Below are 16863 nucleotides of genomic sequence, written 5' to 3' on the forward strand. Positions count from 1 at the left end.
GCTTATTTAAACTCTACTTTTATGAATCAAAACCTGGTTAAAACATAGTAACAGTATAGTAATAATAAAACACGTGGTTATTTTAGAAATACGTATCAAACAGGTAGCACTTCACACCAATAAGTAACAAAAAGTAGCTCTCAGCTTCAAAAAGGTTGGTGAAACTTGCACTAGTCTAGTCAAATCATTTCTATTTATATAGACCTAATCACAAGAAGTCTCAAAGGGCTGCACAGACTACAGTCTATTATTACACCATCCCCTGATCTAAAACCTACATGAGTGTAAGGACGAATTCAAAAACTCAGCATGTGAAAAATAAAGAGACCATGAAAAGTTAATCCCCCTTTCAGATTAACCACGTTGCAATGGATGTAGCATTAACAAACAATACATAGATATTTTCATCATGAAATTGTAGTCATTCATAAGTTATATAATATGAGTGTGGTTTAAGCGTAAATTTAAACAGTTTTACTATGGTTGCAGAACAAATCTCAAAGGGAAGAGCGTTCCACAGCTCCAGGGGCCGAAAGGAGAACGCTCTCGAACCTATGGATCTCTTTTTGGCTCTTGGAATCACTAGTAGACCAGCAGGGTTTGAGCAGGAACATAGGGGGAAATTATATCAGAAATATATTAGGGGGCAAACCCATGCATCATTTTGTATCTTAGCCCGGAATTGGGACAAAAAGTCGAGTAGTCTGTTTGGCCATAATTACCAGTTGTCTTAGATTAACAAGTGACAAATCACAAAAAAAAACACTGGAATGCCATCATCCCACGCTTCCATAGTTTCCAGATCTTTGGCATGTGACATATTTCCATGGTCATTACAAATCTTTTCCCAAATGTGTTGAATCTTCTTACTAAAGACGACCAAAAAGTAATGACCTAAATGGGTAGCACGATCTGGAATAGTCCCAAGGGCTGCTTTATACTTCAGCGAGCTGTTGCACCAGGTCTGACGGAAAACCTCAAGCTCGGTAGCGCCCTTTTAGTTCAAATTTCCTGCAGTATTGTTTACGTGATTCCGTTTTTACAGTAAACTAAGGCGTGCATTTTTGGTTGGGATTAATGCCGTAGAATCCAGCAGTATTAAACTGATTTATAAGTTAGACAACAGAACATTTAAATGAAACATTTATCCCCGGTAAAAGATCGAAGAGGGCAGACGATGTACCAGGGTAAATATTGCTGCCGCTAAATCCTTTAGTTTCTTAATAACAACATTTAGCCAACACCTAAAATGTAACCACATAATGAGCAGAGACAATGGTAGCGTAGGGTAACACCGTCACATTTGAGGTTGTGACCAGGGATGTCCAACTCAGATTGGATCTGGAGCCAAATTCTTACTTTCTGGTCTCAGGCGGCGGCACGGCGAATGCGTGGTTCGCGCGCAGCCCCACGGTGCAGAGTTTCAGGGTTCAAGTCCAGCTACCGCAGCCAACCCCGTGTGAAGTTTGTATGTTCTCCGTGCCTGTGTGGGTTTTCTTCCGGGCTCCCCAGTTTCCTCCCACATTCCAAAAACATGCATGTCGGGTAAATTGGCCTGTTTAAATTGTCCTTAGATGCGAATGAGTGAGTGAGTTGTCTGTCTCTATGTGGCCTGCGACTGTCTGGCAACCAGTTCAGGCTGTCCCCTGCCCACTGCCCAAAGATAGCTGGGATGGGCTCCAGCACCCCTGGGACCCTACTGAGGATAACCTGTGCAGATAATAGATGTATGGATGGATTTTCTCAGGCGGGCCGGATCAGTAAAAATAATGTCAACAGCAATTTTTTCTTTTTTTTTTTTTTTAAGAATTATGCTTTATTATTCAGCCTATATTAGTAAACTACCCTACATATTAAAATCATTGATGACAAGGGATCTTTTAAAAACAGATCACATTTATTCGCAAACAGTAGGGAAAAAAGATTTTTATTTGTGGCATTGAACTGTTTTTTTAAACACGTTTACTGCTCTCTAGCAGCTGGAGAGAGCATTTGGTTTGCATTAGATTAAAAAAGAATAACTTTTGATAGACCTAGATGAAAGGACCAACAGAGTTAGCTTCTTTTTTGATGGGCGGATTAAATCATCCAACGATCTCGCAGGCCGTATGTTTGACATGGCTGCCCTAAACAGTTTAATTTATAAGCCCCCAGTTCAATTTGCATTAAACTTCCGTACTTCAAAGAGGGACACTTCTCACACTGCTCTGTGATATCAATAAATATTCTTTGCAAGAAAGAGGAATTACAAAAAGAAACAAACCTCAACTTATCTACTGTAGATGAGCTAACAAACTTCATCAAGCAACGTAATCAACTATTCAAATACCTGTATACCACCCAAGACTCACGAACCAAGTGAATGTACCAGCATGAAAGGTATAGCAACGGAGTTGACGGGATGGGAAGATTAGCTTTGGCTTTTTTTGTTTTATTTCAATGGTTTTGTGAATTTATGGCACTTTGAATTGATTAGACCCTTTTGAGATGATGGGAGAAAAGTTTGACAACAAATTTTTGCTTTTGCAAGATAACCCATCTTATTGCCAATTAAAAAGGATTTCGTACCATATATCACATTTGATTGCAAGTATGTTGTAATTCAAAAAACTGGTCAATCGCCTGGACAAAAATCAACCCAATGTGGGATGGAAATCAGCACAGAAAAAAAAAGAAGGTAATCACCAACAATCCCCAAGGTATTGCCACAAATATCACTATCAACCACATATAGCTAGAACCGTTCACCAAATTTAAATATCTTGGAGCTGGCATATCAGAAGAGGGTTCAGAACCAGAAATCATGGCCAGGATAGCTCAAACCACAGTCGCACTTGCCAGACTTAAACCCATCTAGACATACAAGAACATAGCAGTTAAATCAGACTCATGCAAGCGTTGGGTACCTTCATCTTTCTCTCCGCTTGCGAGACATGGACTCTTACAGCAATAGTGGAAAAGAAAATCCAGGCCATGGAGATGTGATTCTACAGGAAACCTTTAGGCATCAGCTACTTAGTCAAAAACAAAACAGTTCGCAACACAATCAGAGAGCACATTGGACTCTACAAACTTCAGGGCTATGGTCACAGCACAAGATCGACAGGATAAGCCAAAATAATTCTCCAGGGCGCAGTCAAAGGAGCAGGAGGAGAGGAAGGCGGGAAAAAAAACTGTGCCGACAACATTAAGGAATGGACTGGTGCCAACTTTGCCACGACTCAAAAACAGGCCAAGAATCTTCATCAGTGGAGAAGGCTGTCCAGAGATCCGTGCACATTGGTGCCCCGACGACCCATGCGGTTAAGGGATCCGTGAACCTTGAACGTTGTAAAAGAATACTGAAAGTTCTTCGATTAAAACTCTTATCCTCATAAAACAACCATTAGAGGAAAAAAAATAACTATTATCGTCTGATTAACTGACTCTATAAAGTGACTCCATTCTACCAATAATTGACCCTGCTGTTAGATCAAGAAATTTGAAAGTGCAGAACTGCGGAGGCATACATGACACATCATTTCTGGCATTTCCTACTCTATGATTTTAATGTGATGATATAGCTTGAAGCTGTTTTCAGATTTCACATAAAAAGTGAGGTTCATTCCTTCTCCTCTCTCGTCTTCCTCCCAGGCCCTTCATTTAAAGGAAAACGGCCAGAATGGGAATTAATGGCAGGATATTGCTAATCGATCCAGCAGACAGATTACAATAGGATGCATGTGGGGTGGCCTTTGTCTTCATCTGTTGCTGTTACTTTAGCGTCCACGCGTTACTCTCAGGCTGATGTATGTTATCTCTCTAATAGCTAATTTAGAGGTTAAAACGGATTATTAAATGTGAAAGCTTGAACCTCGCCCGCTCCTCTTAATTGTTCCTTTGGGGTTGGCTCACCGTTATATATTTGTTTGAATTATAGTATTTATATATATTATTTTTGTATTATAGTTTGAATTTAAGTATTATTTGCATTATTATTTATTTCATTATTATTTGTTGTACATGTTTGGGATTGATCTCTCAAACCTTGTTAACTAGAATATACATCCATCTAAGGGCCCGGTCACACAGCCATTTGCGTCTGTATCGCGGGTAAAATTTTGCGGGTTTTTTTTGCCCGTGGTTGCCCGCGATGGAAAATGCGCAAAATTGGCCAACCCGCTGTTCATCGGTGGTATGCCCGCAAAAAAGGGCCGGCGACTGTTCCGCTTCCTCATCGCGTCATTTCCGCATCATTTTCTTGTGTGGACCACGGGTATAAAAGCTGCCGAGCCGGCGTTATGCCGAGAAATGCATCCTTGCCGAGATTTGGATCCCCTCGCTACTACAACCACTTTTACCTCGTTTTATCTCACTTTTATATCACTTTTAGGGAATTTAATGGTGAACATATAACCAAAACCAGTTTGTCTTGCATTTGTTGGGAATGTAATACAATTTAAACCATTCCGTCTTTGTATTTGTTGTGAATGTAATCGAACGGTAATGCACGCCGTATACAAATCACTTTTGAGCAGGTAACATGTTTATTTTGCCTTTTTCTATTCAAATCGCTCGTATTGAAACTGTTATGCACTCTACCATAAAGCTTATTTCTGCATAATAAGCTTTACGGTAGAGTGCCTAACAGTTCTCAAAAGTGATTTATATACGGTGTGCATTACCGTTCGATTACGTTCACAACAAAAACAAAGACGGAATGGTTTATGTTGTATTACATTCCCAACAAATGCAAGACGAAGTGGATTTGGTTATATGTTCGCCATTACATTCCCTAAAAGTGAGATAAAACGAGGTAAAAGGGGTTGTAGTAGCGAGGGGATGCAAATCTCGGCAGGGATGCATTTCTCGGCATAACACCGGGCTGTAGAAATCATAACCGCTCAAGACACAGTCCCGTGAAGATCAAGATTTCAAGCTATGGCACCGAAGAAGCCAATATGTTATTATTGTAATAGTTTTTCATTTTGATTTTATCATCTTGTTATGAAATGAAAAGAAATGTCAAGAAATAAAAATGAATTAAGACGAGGTCACTACGGTGACGGGGATCCATGTCCACCCCTTGACGTCTCGAGCACAACTGACGTGTGCTTGGCAAATCGCGCTTTATATACGCGGAGAAAGGCGTTTGACCGTCACACGCGTAACACTCTAATTTCACGTAATAACACCGCGATACAGGCGCAGAACATGCTATGACTGTGCTCCACCCACGATTACCCGCTGAAATTTTGTGTCCTACCCATGTGTAACCACGCCCTGGCCGCGGCCAGAGCACGTCGTTCCGCGTCATTTACACGTCATTACCTCGTGTGCCGCCCGCGGTTAACACGTGGTCTAAAGTTTTGAGCAGCGCAAAACTTTTTCGTGCGGCCAACTGCGTGTGAATTTCCGACCGCGTGTAAAACACTGCTGTAACTCGTCTGTATGGCGATCTCAAAGCGTCCAACAGCGTCTGCTTCTCAGGCAGAAATTTCTGGCCTGGATTCAGACGCAAATGGCTGTGTGACCGGGCCCTAAGAGGTACACACCGCTTAATTGTCCAACTACCTCATGTCAGGCGTGCTTAGTAAACAGACTAGTGTCCATTATGCTTGCCCAATGGAATTCATTAAAAGTTGATTTAACATTTATAAGAATAATTTAACTCCAGCACTTAGACAACACAGTTAATGGTGCTTCTGAGGGTTATAAGTGCAAATTGTGATGTAAGGCAAATCAGGGAGGTTTTTTTTGTTAACATAGCCTGAACAATATTGCTGTCCCAAAGACTTTTCACTGCCTCCTAATAAGCTGTAGAATCATCTTTATATTGAAGTCATTCACCCATCCATCCATTATCTGTACCGCTTATCCTCAGTAGGGCAGGGTACACCCTGAACTGGTTGCCAGCCAGTTGCAGGGCACACAGAGACCGACAACTCACTCGCTCATTCACACCTGGGGCCAAATTGGAATGGCCAATGAACCTGATATGCATGTTTTTGGATTGTAGGAGGAAATCAGAGTGCCCGGAAGAAACCCACGCAAGGACGGGGAGAACATGCAAACACCGCACAGGTAGGCTGGTAGCTGGATTTTATTCCATGTTCTCAGAACTGTGCTGTGGACGTGCTAACCACTCAGCCGCTGTGCCGCCCATACTGAAGTCCTTCATTTAAAAATCAAAATTTTCAAGCATTAATGGGAGAGACACTTTTTGATTGAATCAATTAATGAAACTGAAGTTTTTGCTGGAGTTTCTCCTCAAAAATTGTAGTATAATTAAAAACATAATCTTATGAAATACACACAAATCGTAAAATTGAATTTTCAGAATTATTTTCACTTAATAACAAAAGGTTCTGCAGTTGTTGTTATTATAACCCTGAATATCTTGTCATGGTTGCCATGGCGCCCAATTGGTCGTGCCCGTGTGTGTCACAGTTGCTATGGTGCCCAATTGGCCCCGCCCGTGTGTGTCACGGCTGCCATGGTGCCCAATTGGCCCCGCCCGGGGAGCGCCAGCTGCGACACGTTGAGAAATTGGATTTCTGTCTATATAAAGCTCAGCATTCTCTTCTGCCTTACAAGATGTGGGCTCTGACTCGGCTCTATTTTCATGTTAATATCTTCAGTCCGGTATTCTTCCCGTTTATTGTTGTCCCGTTGAATTTCGGGTTGCAGTTTTGTTTCAGTCTATTTTGGTCCTGTTTATTATTTCCTCCAGTTTTCGTCCCCATCTCGTTTCTCCTGTTAATTATTGATATTCTGATTTGTTGTCAATCCTGTCTTTCCCTTCCTGTCCGGTATTGACTCAGGCAATTGGAATCGGTCTCTGGCTTCCTGTCCTTCCACGCCAGACCGGCTTCCTAACGTGCATGACTCCCCATTTCCCGGAAAATAAAAGGCTTGTGTGAGAACGTCACGCGTTTGGGTCCTATATTTGTTCTGGTTCTAAAATATCTACCCGTTAGAGACGATTTGTCAGTCTAGAAATCTTTTTTTTTAACTAGAAACAAGTAAAACATAAAATACGACAAATACTCTTACAAATTACCAAAGTTATCTGCAGATGTGGCCATACTTTTTTGAACCTGTACCACTTTTTGAAAAGTATGGTACATTACAAATATTCAAGCTCACATAGTGCATCGGCATATACATGTTTTATTTTTATCTATCTTGTTATTTATTTTTATTGTGTTTTAGGATTAGCATGAGAACGGAAAGTTTTTTTTAACATGACAGCAATGGTATATGGAATTTTTACGTTTGATGGTTAGATGAATGGGTCGAAGTATTTTAGAAGTTGCAATGTTTATACTCCCAGCTTGCAATACTGCACCAGAGCCGTTGACATTAGAAAAGACTCCTCTCACCTCGGCGACCACCTCTTTGAGCTGTTGGCCTCTAGTAGGTGCTACAGGTCCCTTAAACGAAGGGCTAATAGGCTCAGATCAAGTTTTTTTCCCACAGGTCCATTACCTACCTAAACAAGCGTCCAAAACAGACACGTTGCAATTTTTTTCTTTCTGTTGTTGCTAAATGTTATCGCAATACATTTCATTGCACAATGTTTACGATGCACTATTCTTTCATTACACTCTCAGTGTACCTTAAGCCAGTCTCTAAACACTACCTTCTAAGTAGTTTTGCCCATTTACCCTGTCAATGAAAAATCTTTTTTTTCCTCTTAAAAGTCTTATTACACATTTACCCTGGAGTGCCATGTTTACTCTCGTCGCATACAATGTTTTCAACATTGATATGAATCTATTTTTTTTTATATCTATTATATCTTATTGTAGAGAGGATATCTGGCTGGCTACAGAAACCCCCCCTTCCATTCCTGCGACAGAAACGTATCCCCTTGCTTTCCATCTGTTGACTCGAGAATCACAACCAACCCTACCCCCAAAAAGCAATTCTTTGTTCGGGCCTTTTTCACAATCAAATGATTAGACTACCAGAACAACTAACAACATTTCCCATTCTAATTAGAAGATATATGGCCGTGTGCTTGTGTCAGGACAGGCCGACATTTTGATTGTAATTAAAGATCAATGGCTGTGTTTTCGTGTCATGACAGAAAAATGTTAACCCTCGGAATGCAAGGCAAACAAGTCAAAATACCAAGATTGCACGTTGGCCCCGAATATTTCCTGCCGCTGGCCAACACATGATCCATTAGCCCTGCTTCATCCAAAATGAACAACATGGTGTCTGTTTTTTTTGGGTAGATGTAAAGCTTAGTATGCATTGGTTAGGTAAATTATATTCCCAAATGATGCCAACAATATAGAATCCTGTGTTTTTCTAAGAAATTACAACATTGCCATCTCCATTCAACTCCAACCCCCCTTACCCACACAGAGCCTTTTTTATTAGATCAAACCATGTTGCATTATAGATTTTTCCTTTGGATCAATCAATCAATATCAATATTGATGAACTGCAAAATCGGTAATTTAAAGCAAATTACACTATGTTTTGACGATTGCTTCCTTCATGATAAATGCTAGATACAAAGAGGATTTTTATTTAAGTGTTTCTGGTGGTGGATCTTGAGCCCCACCGAGTGGTCGCCAGGAAATTGAAATTTAAACAAAAATAGAAATAATTATCCCCTTATCTATTCTATTCTATTCTATTCTATTCTCTTTCTAATTTTGTAAATGTTTCCAGTTTTTCATTTTGCAGTTCTTGATGTTATGTGTATCATACAAAGTGACACTCAAAATGTTGGTACAAAATAGTTTTGCCCCAGTGTTTTAAGATCTAGTATCAGTATTGTCGCTGCCCGTCATTGCTGAGGTCTGGTTCATCTCTAAAGGGCAAAATGACGCTGTACACCGAAAAACAACGGCAACCAGATGATGAAATTGCTGTGTCTGAGTCAGATCAGGAGACTTCCCGTTACTGGAAATCATCAAAATCAGTTTAATCTGTTTAATGTGGGTAGCAAACCCCTACCCCCCCAAAAAAGCGACCTGGAGAGGGATGGACACCACCTGGATGTTCTTGCCCAAAACACACCCCTACAACCCTTGTGGTTAAGGAATCATTTAGCAGTGAACATACACATGTATGTGAGCAAAGGATAACACACTGGATATAAAGTTCATAGATATATTATGGCTGTGCTTATAATTTTAAAGAAGGTTACGAGCAGTTATTGTTCTCTGTGTAGCTGTTAAGCTCTACAGCAGCCCAGCTGCCTTGAGGCAGTGCAGATGAGCTGCTTCTAGCTCAAAACACACTTATGGTCTTTTCACATGTCTCTACACACCCGAATGGCAGTCGAGGCGATCTGAAGGTGGTGAAGCCTGCGAAGGGTACTTTCTCTGTCGGTGAAGTAGGAAGCTGCCAGCTGGTGGAGCGCCTCCAGCGTAATCGCCCCAGTTGCGTTGTTGCTTTTACTGCTCTCAGCTCCCACCGCTGTAGATTCCTGACCCAGCTTCCTTTTGTCCACAAATATGGTCAAGGACTCCTCCCCTGGTGACAGCCATGCAGAACAGCACAAGCTTCATTAGTTCTGACGGAGCAACACTAATCACCTTTCATTAGCAGTGCTACATATTAGACGGAACAAATTAATTAGGTACAGTGAACTGGTGGCTTGGAATAAGTGAGCGAAAGTGAAAGAAAAAGAAGACCACATTTATTTTTAAACATAACATTTCATTGTACGCAAGTCTGATTCATCCCAAAATACAATGAATGTATGGTCTAGGACAGGGGTCGGCAACCATTTAAATGCCAAAATTAAGACATAACTGTTGTTCTATAATTGGCACTTGCTATGAGTAGTTAAGATCCCTTTAATTTCTACCCTCGTTTTTACAATTTTGCAAATTTTCAAATTCACGAGTTTAACAAGTTATCTTATTTGGTCAATTTCCCAGTCCTAGGTTAAGCCTTTGACATGAGTATATAAGTGCAAAGTTAATAAATTGTAGTATTTAAAATGTATAAAATATTTTACTAAGCGCACCCCTCAAAACAATAGTATTTTTTCATACATTGTGCTATAAGGTGCATTAAAATTGAGACTAAAGTAAGGGTCTTTTTTTGTGTGTAAGCATTAGGATATTTATAAATCAATAAGTGTCTATGACCAAAATTGCATCACATTGTATGCAATGGAAAATAGAGCCCAAGTCAGGGCGATGAGTGTGCTGGTTCTCAATCACTAATTCACCAGTGATACAGATAACATATGTAAAGCTGTTAGATTGAACTCATTATCACACTATTTTTACTCATGGGACCATAAACACTGATTTGTATACCGGATTTTGTTCTGCATCCTGATAGGTTAATACGTCTCTCCACTTCTTGAACTGTGTGTTAACAATGTTGCATTATAAAAAGTATACGTACATAAAAGAGCTTGTATTGAATTTTGTTGAAATACTTTCAGTTTTCTCCATTCTTTAACATTCTTTTCTGGCACCATAAAAATATGGTGATAATGAGATAAGCTCCAATGCCTTTTTATATGAAGGTCTAGTGATAAAGTATTGGTTCTCTCACTGCCAAGAGGTTCCAATCCCATTTAATACAATAATTTGTGATTTTGGTCAGCGATGTCCAGCGATTAATAAATCAATGCACAAATATGTTACTGTATCATAAAACCACATGTAAGACACACCTATAAAATACAGTATGCCTTTCCAATTTTACGTACAATATTCTGCGGTAAATACGGTGCACCAGGTTGGTAAGTGCACTTTTAGATATTGGACAAATTTGGGTTTTTGAGGTGCGCCATAATAGTCCGCAAAATGTGGTATTTAAAATAAACTGCCTTCGTAAATTCAAGGTATACTGAAATTACTTGCTAACATGGTTAATATTTGTTGTACGAGTGTCCGGATCTGATATTGATATCGAATCCTTATCCAATATCAGCCCCAAAATATTCAATATTTTTCCTGATTTTGGCATTCATATAGTGCATTCCGTTAATTGCTCCTTCTTATGTGTACTTCAGCTCCTGGATAGCGCACACAAGGCCCATATCAACACAACAGCCTGTCTCAAGTAGTTAGCTTTATGAGTTTGCAATCTACTGGCTTAAATCGAGAGAGCAGCACTAAAAGTCAGTTTTCATCCTGAATTATTATTTTTTAAACGATGGTAGTCGATTATGAATTAAGAATTAAGCTTCAGAGTTTATTTTAGTGATTAAAAGCCGGCAAAAAAACACCGTTCTTTTGAGTAGTGCCAAGCATAGATTGTGAGTTATACTTCGTGGAGCATTCTGTGCACAACTTTCTTTCACCTGGGATTCATCAGTTACCTCGACAGTCCAAATTGGTAAGGAAAATACTTTTTATGCCATAGTTGAATAATGTCTCAGATGACCAGTCCATATTTAGAGATGTTTACAGTGCAAGCTTTAAAAGAATTGATTTTACAGGGCTTGTAGCCACCTTAATACGTCTTTTGCATTCGGGGGATCAATAATAATAATGATGTTTTATTTTTATAGGCACTTCTTTTGACACTAAGACACAACACATTTAGTTGTCAAGGTCACTGATGTCAAATTCAATTTAGCAATATGGCCGAAACCAGAATTTTTGTTCTGAAGCAGGCTGGACCAGTAAAAGAATGTTAACTCCAAATTTTAAGCTTTGTTTTTCAGTACTATGCCTAATCATTCGGCCTACAACAGTAACCTAACGTATATCTTATAATCACGGATGACAAGGGATCATGTGTAAACACAACACAATTATCCACAAAAGATGAGGTTAAAAGATTTTCATGTTTGGCATTGAATGTGTTAACTGGTTTATTTTTTAATTTTACATCTGAACCACGTTATACAAGCTCTACACAATACACATGACATGACTTAACACTGCCCATTACCAGCAGAAAATAGTTTTTAGAATGCATTTATTTAAAAATATATACATTTTTAACAGAAATGACCCTGAGACTCATTTCTTCTTTTAATATACTCAGAAAATTATCGCGGTCTAGACTAACCCATACAACAGGATCCAGCTTGCGGGCCATATGTTTGACGTGACTGGTTGAGATGGAGAAAGTGTCATTTGATACTGTTTTATTTTACTTATTTTGAGGAGAAGACATTAATAAATTTGATTGTATTGTGTTTATGAATGCTGTCTCAAAAGACCCCCTACAGAAATTCAGAGTAAAAATTCATAAATATTAAAAAGGCAATTCTGTTATAAAAATAAAGATAAAAGGTACAAACATGTTAATCCGCCGTCCACCCCTAAAAGTGGTCAGCTTATCTTAACAATTAACCGAAGCCGTATTCTAACTTTTTTTTTTTAACCAATGTATTATGTTTGATTGGTTAAAAAAAGAGTATAATTCTTGATTATCGGACACTATAGGTTATTGGAAAATACTGTGGACTCAACATTTTTATCAGTTTGGGAGTTAAAAGGTTTTACGGGACGTCCATAAATTGTTGATCTGCAGTGCTTTTTTTTTAGCCTTTTGAATGTATGTGCCGTTCATATAAAGTTGATTGTCAAAAATGCTCAATCAGAAAAATATTAGTTATGAAGATCCACTCAAGGTCGCAGCCTTTTTACGAGCAAAGAAAACCACAGAATAACTTCATGCCCTTTTCAGAATTGATGCTTTTTTTTTCTCTCGGTAGCAACAAAAAATAACTGCGAGGGAGTGACAATTTCATGCTCTGTTGTCAGAAAAACGACAGACCATAAAAAGCACTGTCCCAAGTCTTGAGAAGAGAGTAGATGGCCTGTTCGTTTTACCATACCTCCGAGGGTGGCAGCGAGGAGGAGATGGGTGCCATATTTTTTGATTAGACTCTCGGTAATTGCAGGCAGGGTCGGTCGTCTTCCCAGCTGGCGGATTGTGTGCATGAATTCCGGGTCGAGGGGTTGCGCCAGGCCGCGACTGCCACCAAGGCTGTCTCGTTTCTCCACCGCCAGGCTGTTGACCTTCCATCGACCAAACTCCCTGGATGCAGGCGCACACACAAATGTGCACACATTAACTAGGCTGCGGCATATAGCTGCGTTTATCACCTAGTCACTCCATGAAGTCAATGTTACAGCGGTCATAGTGGGTGTAGATGGCTTTCTATTATAGTGGAACGTCTACATTTCCCATCCAACATATTAATAACAAATTGCACGGTTTTCGCTTATTCTTCTCAGCATGTTGCAGGGCTGGATGTACTTTCGGTAATGAACTTGCTTCTCAAACCTAATGAGTTGAAACTGCCTCGCAATGTAATCAGTTTAACATACCCAAATCTGCCAATAGATGAGGAATGTAACATGACAGTAATGGACAAAACCCATCCTTTGGATTGCAATCTCAGCCTCCCTTCATAAGTGCAAGGATTTGGTTGTGATGGAGGATGAAAACATGTCCATCCATCCATCCATTGTCTTCCGCTTATCCGAGATCGGGTCGCGGGGGCAGCAGCGTTAAAAGGGAAGCCCAGACGTCCCTATCCCCAGCCACTTCCTCCAGCTCATCCGACGGGACCCCGAGGCGTTCCCAAGCCAGCCGAGAGACATAGTCTCTCCAACGTGTCCTGGGCCGCCCCCGGGGCCTCCTGCCGGTGGGACATGCCCGGAACACCTCCCGAGGGAGGCGTCCAGGAGGCATCCTTATTAGATGCCCGAGCCACCTCAACTGGCTCCTCTCAACGCGGAGGAGCAGTGGCTCTACTCCGAGTCCCTCCCGGATGACTGAGCTTCTCACCCTATCTCTAAGGGAGAACCCAGCCACCCTGCGGAGGAAACTCATTTCGGCCGCTTGTATCCGGGATCGAGTTCTTTCGGTCATGACCCAAAGTTCATGACCATAGGTGAGGGTAGGAACGTAGATGGACTGGTAGATCGAGAGCTTTGCCTTTCGGCTCAGCTCCCTCTTCACCACGACAGACCGGTACAGGGTCCGAATGACGGCAGACGCTGCACCGACCCGTCTGTCGATCTCCCGTTCCATCCTACCCTCACTCGTGAACAAGACCCCAAGATACTTGAACTCCTCCACTTGGGGCAAGACCTCCTCCCCGACACGGAGGGAGCATACCACCCTTTTCCGACTGAGAACCATGGCCTCGGACTTGGAGGTGCTGATCCCCATCCCGGCCGCTTTACACTCGGTTGCGAATCGCTCCAGCGAGAGCTGAAGATCACGGGCTGAGGAAGCCAACAGCACCACGTCATCTGCAAAAAGCAGTGACGCAATGCTGAGGCCCCCAAACCGGACTCCATCCCCGCCAAGGCTGCGCCTAGAAATTCTGTCCATAAAAGTTATGAACAGAATCGGTGACAAAGGGCAGCCCTGGCGGAGCCCAACCCTCACCGGGAACGAATCCGACTTATTGCCGGCAATGCGGACCAGACTCTGGCACCGGGCATACAGGGACCGCACAGCCCGGATAAGACTGTGCGGTACCCCATACTCCCGAAGCACCCCCCACAGGGCCTCCCGAGGAACACGGTCGAATGCCTTCTCCAAGTCCACAAAACACATGTAGACCGGACAGGCAAATTCCCATGCACCCTCAAAGACCCTGAAGAGTGTATAGAGCTGGTCCAGTGTTCCACGGCCAGGACGAAAACCACACTGTTCCTCCTGAATCCGAGATTCGACTTCCTGGCGGACCCTCCTCTCCAGTACCCCTGAATAGACCTTACCAGGGAGGCTGAGAAGTGTGATTCCCCTGTAGTTGGAACACACTCTCCGGTCCCCCTTCTTAAAGACGGGAACCACCACCCCAGTCTGCCAGTCCAGAGGCACTGTCCCCGATGTCCACGCGATGTTGCAGAGGCGCGTCAACCATGACACGCCCACAACATCCAGAGCCTTAATGAAGTCTGGGCGGATCTCATCGACCCCCGGGGCCCTGCCACCGAGGAGTTTTTTGACAACCTCGGTGACTTCAACCCCAGTGATACGAGAGCCCAACCCAGAGTCCTCAGGCTCTGCTTCCCCAGAGGAAGACGTGCCGGTGGAATTGAGGAGGTCTTCGAAGTACTCCGCCCACCGATTCACAACGTCCCGGGTCGAGGTCAGCAGCGCCCCATCGGCACTATACACAGTGTCGATGGCACACCGCCTCCTCCCCCTAAGACGTCGGATGGTGGACCAGAATTTCCTCGAAGCCGTTCGGAAGTCGGCTTCCATGGCCTCGCCAAACTCCTCCCATGCCCGAGTTTTTGCCTCGGCAACCGCCAAAGCCGCATTCCGCTTGGCCAGCCGATACCTGCCAGCTGCTTCCAGAGTCCCACAGGCCAGGAAGGCCCGATAAGACTCCTTCTTCAGCTTGACGGCATCCCTCACCGCCGGTGACCACCAACGGGTCTGAGGGTTGCCACCGCGGCAGGCACCGACTACCTTGCGGCCACAGCTCCGATCAGCCGCCTCGACAATGGAGGCGCGGAACATGGTCCACTCGGACTCAATGTCCCCCGCCTCCCTCGGGACATGGGCGAAGTTCTGCCGGAGGTGTGAATTGAAACTTCTTCTGACAGGAGATTCTGCCAGCCGTTCCCAACAGACCCTCACAACACGCTTGGGTCTGCCGGGTCGGGCCGGCATCTTCCCCCACCATCGAAGCCAACTCACCACCAGGTGGTGATCAGTTGACAGCTCCGCCCCTCTCTTCACCCGAGTGTCCAGAACATGCGGCCGCAGGTCCGACGAAACGATGACAAAGTCGATCATCGAACTACGGCCTAGGGTGTCCTGGTGCCAAGTGCACATATGGACACCCTTATGTCTGAAAATGGTGTTCATTATGGACAGACCATGACGAGCACAGAAGTCCAATAACGAAACACCACTCGGGTTCAGGTCAGGGGGGCCGTTCTTCCCAATCACGCCCTTCCAGGTCTCACTGTCATTGCCCACGTGAGCGTTGAAGTCTCCCAGCAGTACGAGGGAGTCCCCAGGGGGCGCGCTCTCAAGCACACCCTCTAAGGACCCCAAGAAGGTTGGGTACTCCGAACTGCTATTTGGTGCATAAGCACAAACAACAGTCAGGACCCGTCCCCCCACCCGAAGGCGGAGGGAGGCTACCCTCTCGTCTACCGGGGTGAACCCCAACGTACAGGCGCCGAGCCGTGGAGCAATTAATATGCCCACACCGGCTCTGCGCCTCTCACCACGGGCAACTCCAGAGTGGAAGAGAGTCCAACCCCTCTCGAGAGGACTGGTACCAGAGCCCAAGCCGTGCGTAGAGGTGAGTCCGACTATATCTAGTCGGAATTTCTCAACCTCACGCACCAACTCGGGCTCCTTCCCTGCCAGAGAGGTAACGTTCCATGTCCCAAAAGCCAGTTTCTGTAGCCGGGGATCGTCGCGCCAAGGACCCCTCCCTTGGCTGCTACCCAGCTCTCTGCGCACCCGACCCCTTTGGCCCCTCCTACAGGTGGTGAGCCCATGGGAAGAGGGTCCCACGTCGTCCCTTCGGGCTGTGCCCGGCCGGCCCCCGTGGGTAAGGGTCCGGCCACCAGGCGCTCGCCAGCGGACCCCACCTCCAGGCCTGGCTCCAGAAGGGGGCCCCGGTAACCCGCGTCCGGGCGAGGGAAATCGAGGACCAAAGTTTTCTCTCATCATTAGGGGTCTTCTGATCTGCGTTTTGTCTGGCCACTCACCTAGGACCTGTTTGCCATGGGTGACCCTACCAGGGGCTTAAAGCCCCCGACAACATAGCTCCTAGGATCATTGGGACACACAAACTCCTCCACCACGATAAGGTAGCAGATCAAGGAGGATGAAAACATGTAATTTAACCTATTAGTTCTGCATATAACAATTGGAAACAACAGGTTTTTTTCCTCAACTAATTGATTTTCCTCACCATATTGCAATAAAATATTACGTAAA

General features: G+C 43.5%; 1 protein-coding gene across 2 annotated transcripts in view; it reads right to left on the reverse strand.

Moving 5' to 3' along the window:
* Positions 1 to 16863, reverse strand: part of LOC148374541 (BMP/retinoic acid-inducible neural-specific protein 3-like) — a 44282-nt gene that overhangs the window by 13968 nt on the left and 13451 nt on the right. For both annotated transcript variants that reach the window (XM_088337656.1, XM_088337650.1), the window contains 2 exons: positions 12767 to 12969; positions 9275 to 9480 (listed from right to left, as the gene is read on the reverse strand). In XM_088337656.1, the coding sequence (XP_088193782.1) occupies positions 9275 to 9480; positions 12767 to 12969 (409 nt within the window). The remainder of the gene's footprint in view (positions 1 to 9274; positions 9481 to 12766; positions 12970 to 16863) is intronic.

This window comes from Urocampus carinirostris, chromosome 1 (genome assembly GCF_059441175.1).
Source record: "Urocampus carinirostris isolate Australia breed hairy pipefish chromosome 1, RoL_Ucar_1.0, whole genome shotgun sequence".
Lineage (NCBI taxonomy): Eukaryota > Metazoa > Chordata > Actinopteri > Syngnathiformes > Syngnathidae > Urocampus > Urocampus carinirostris.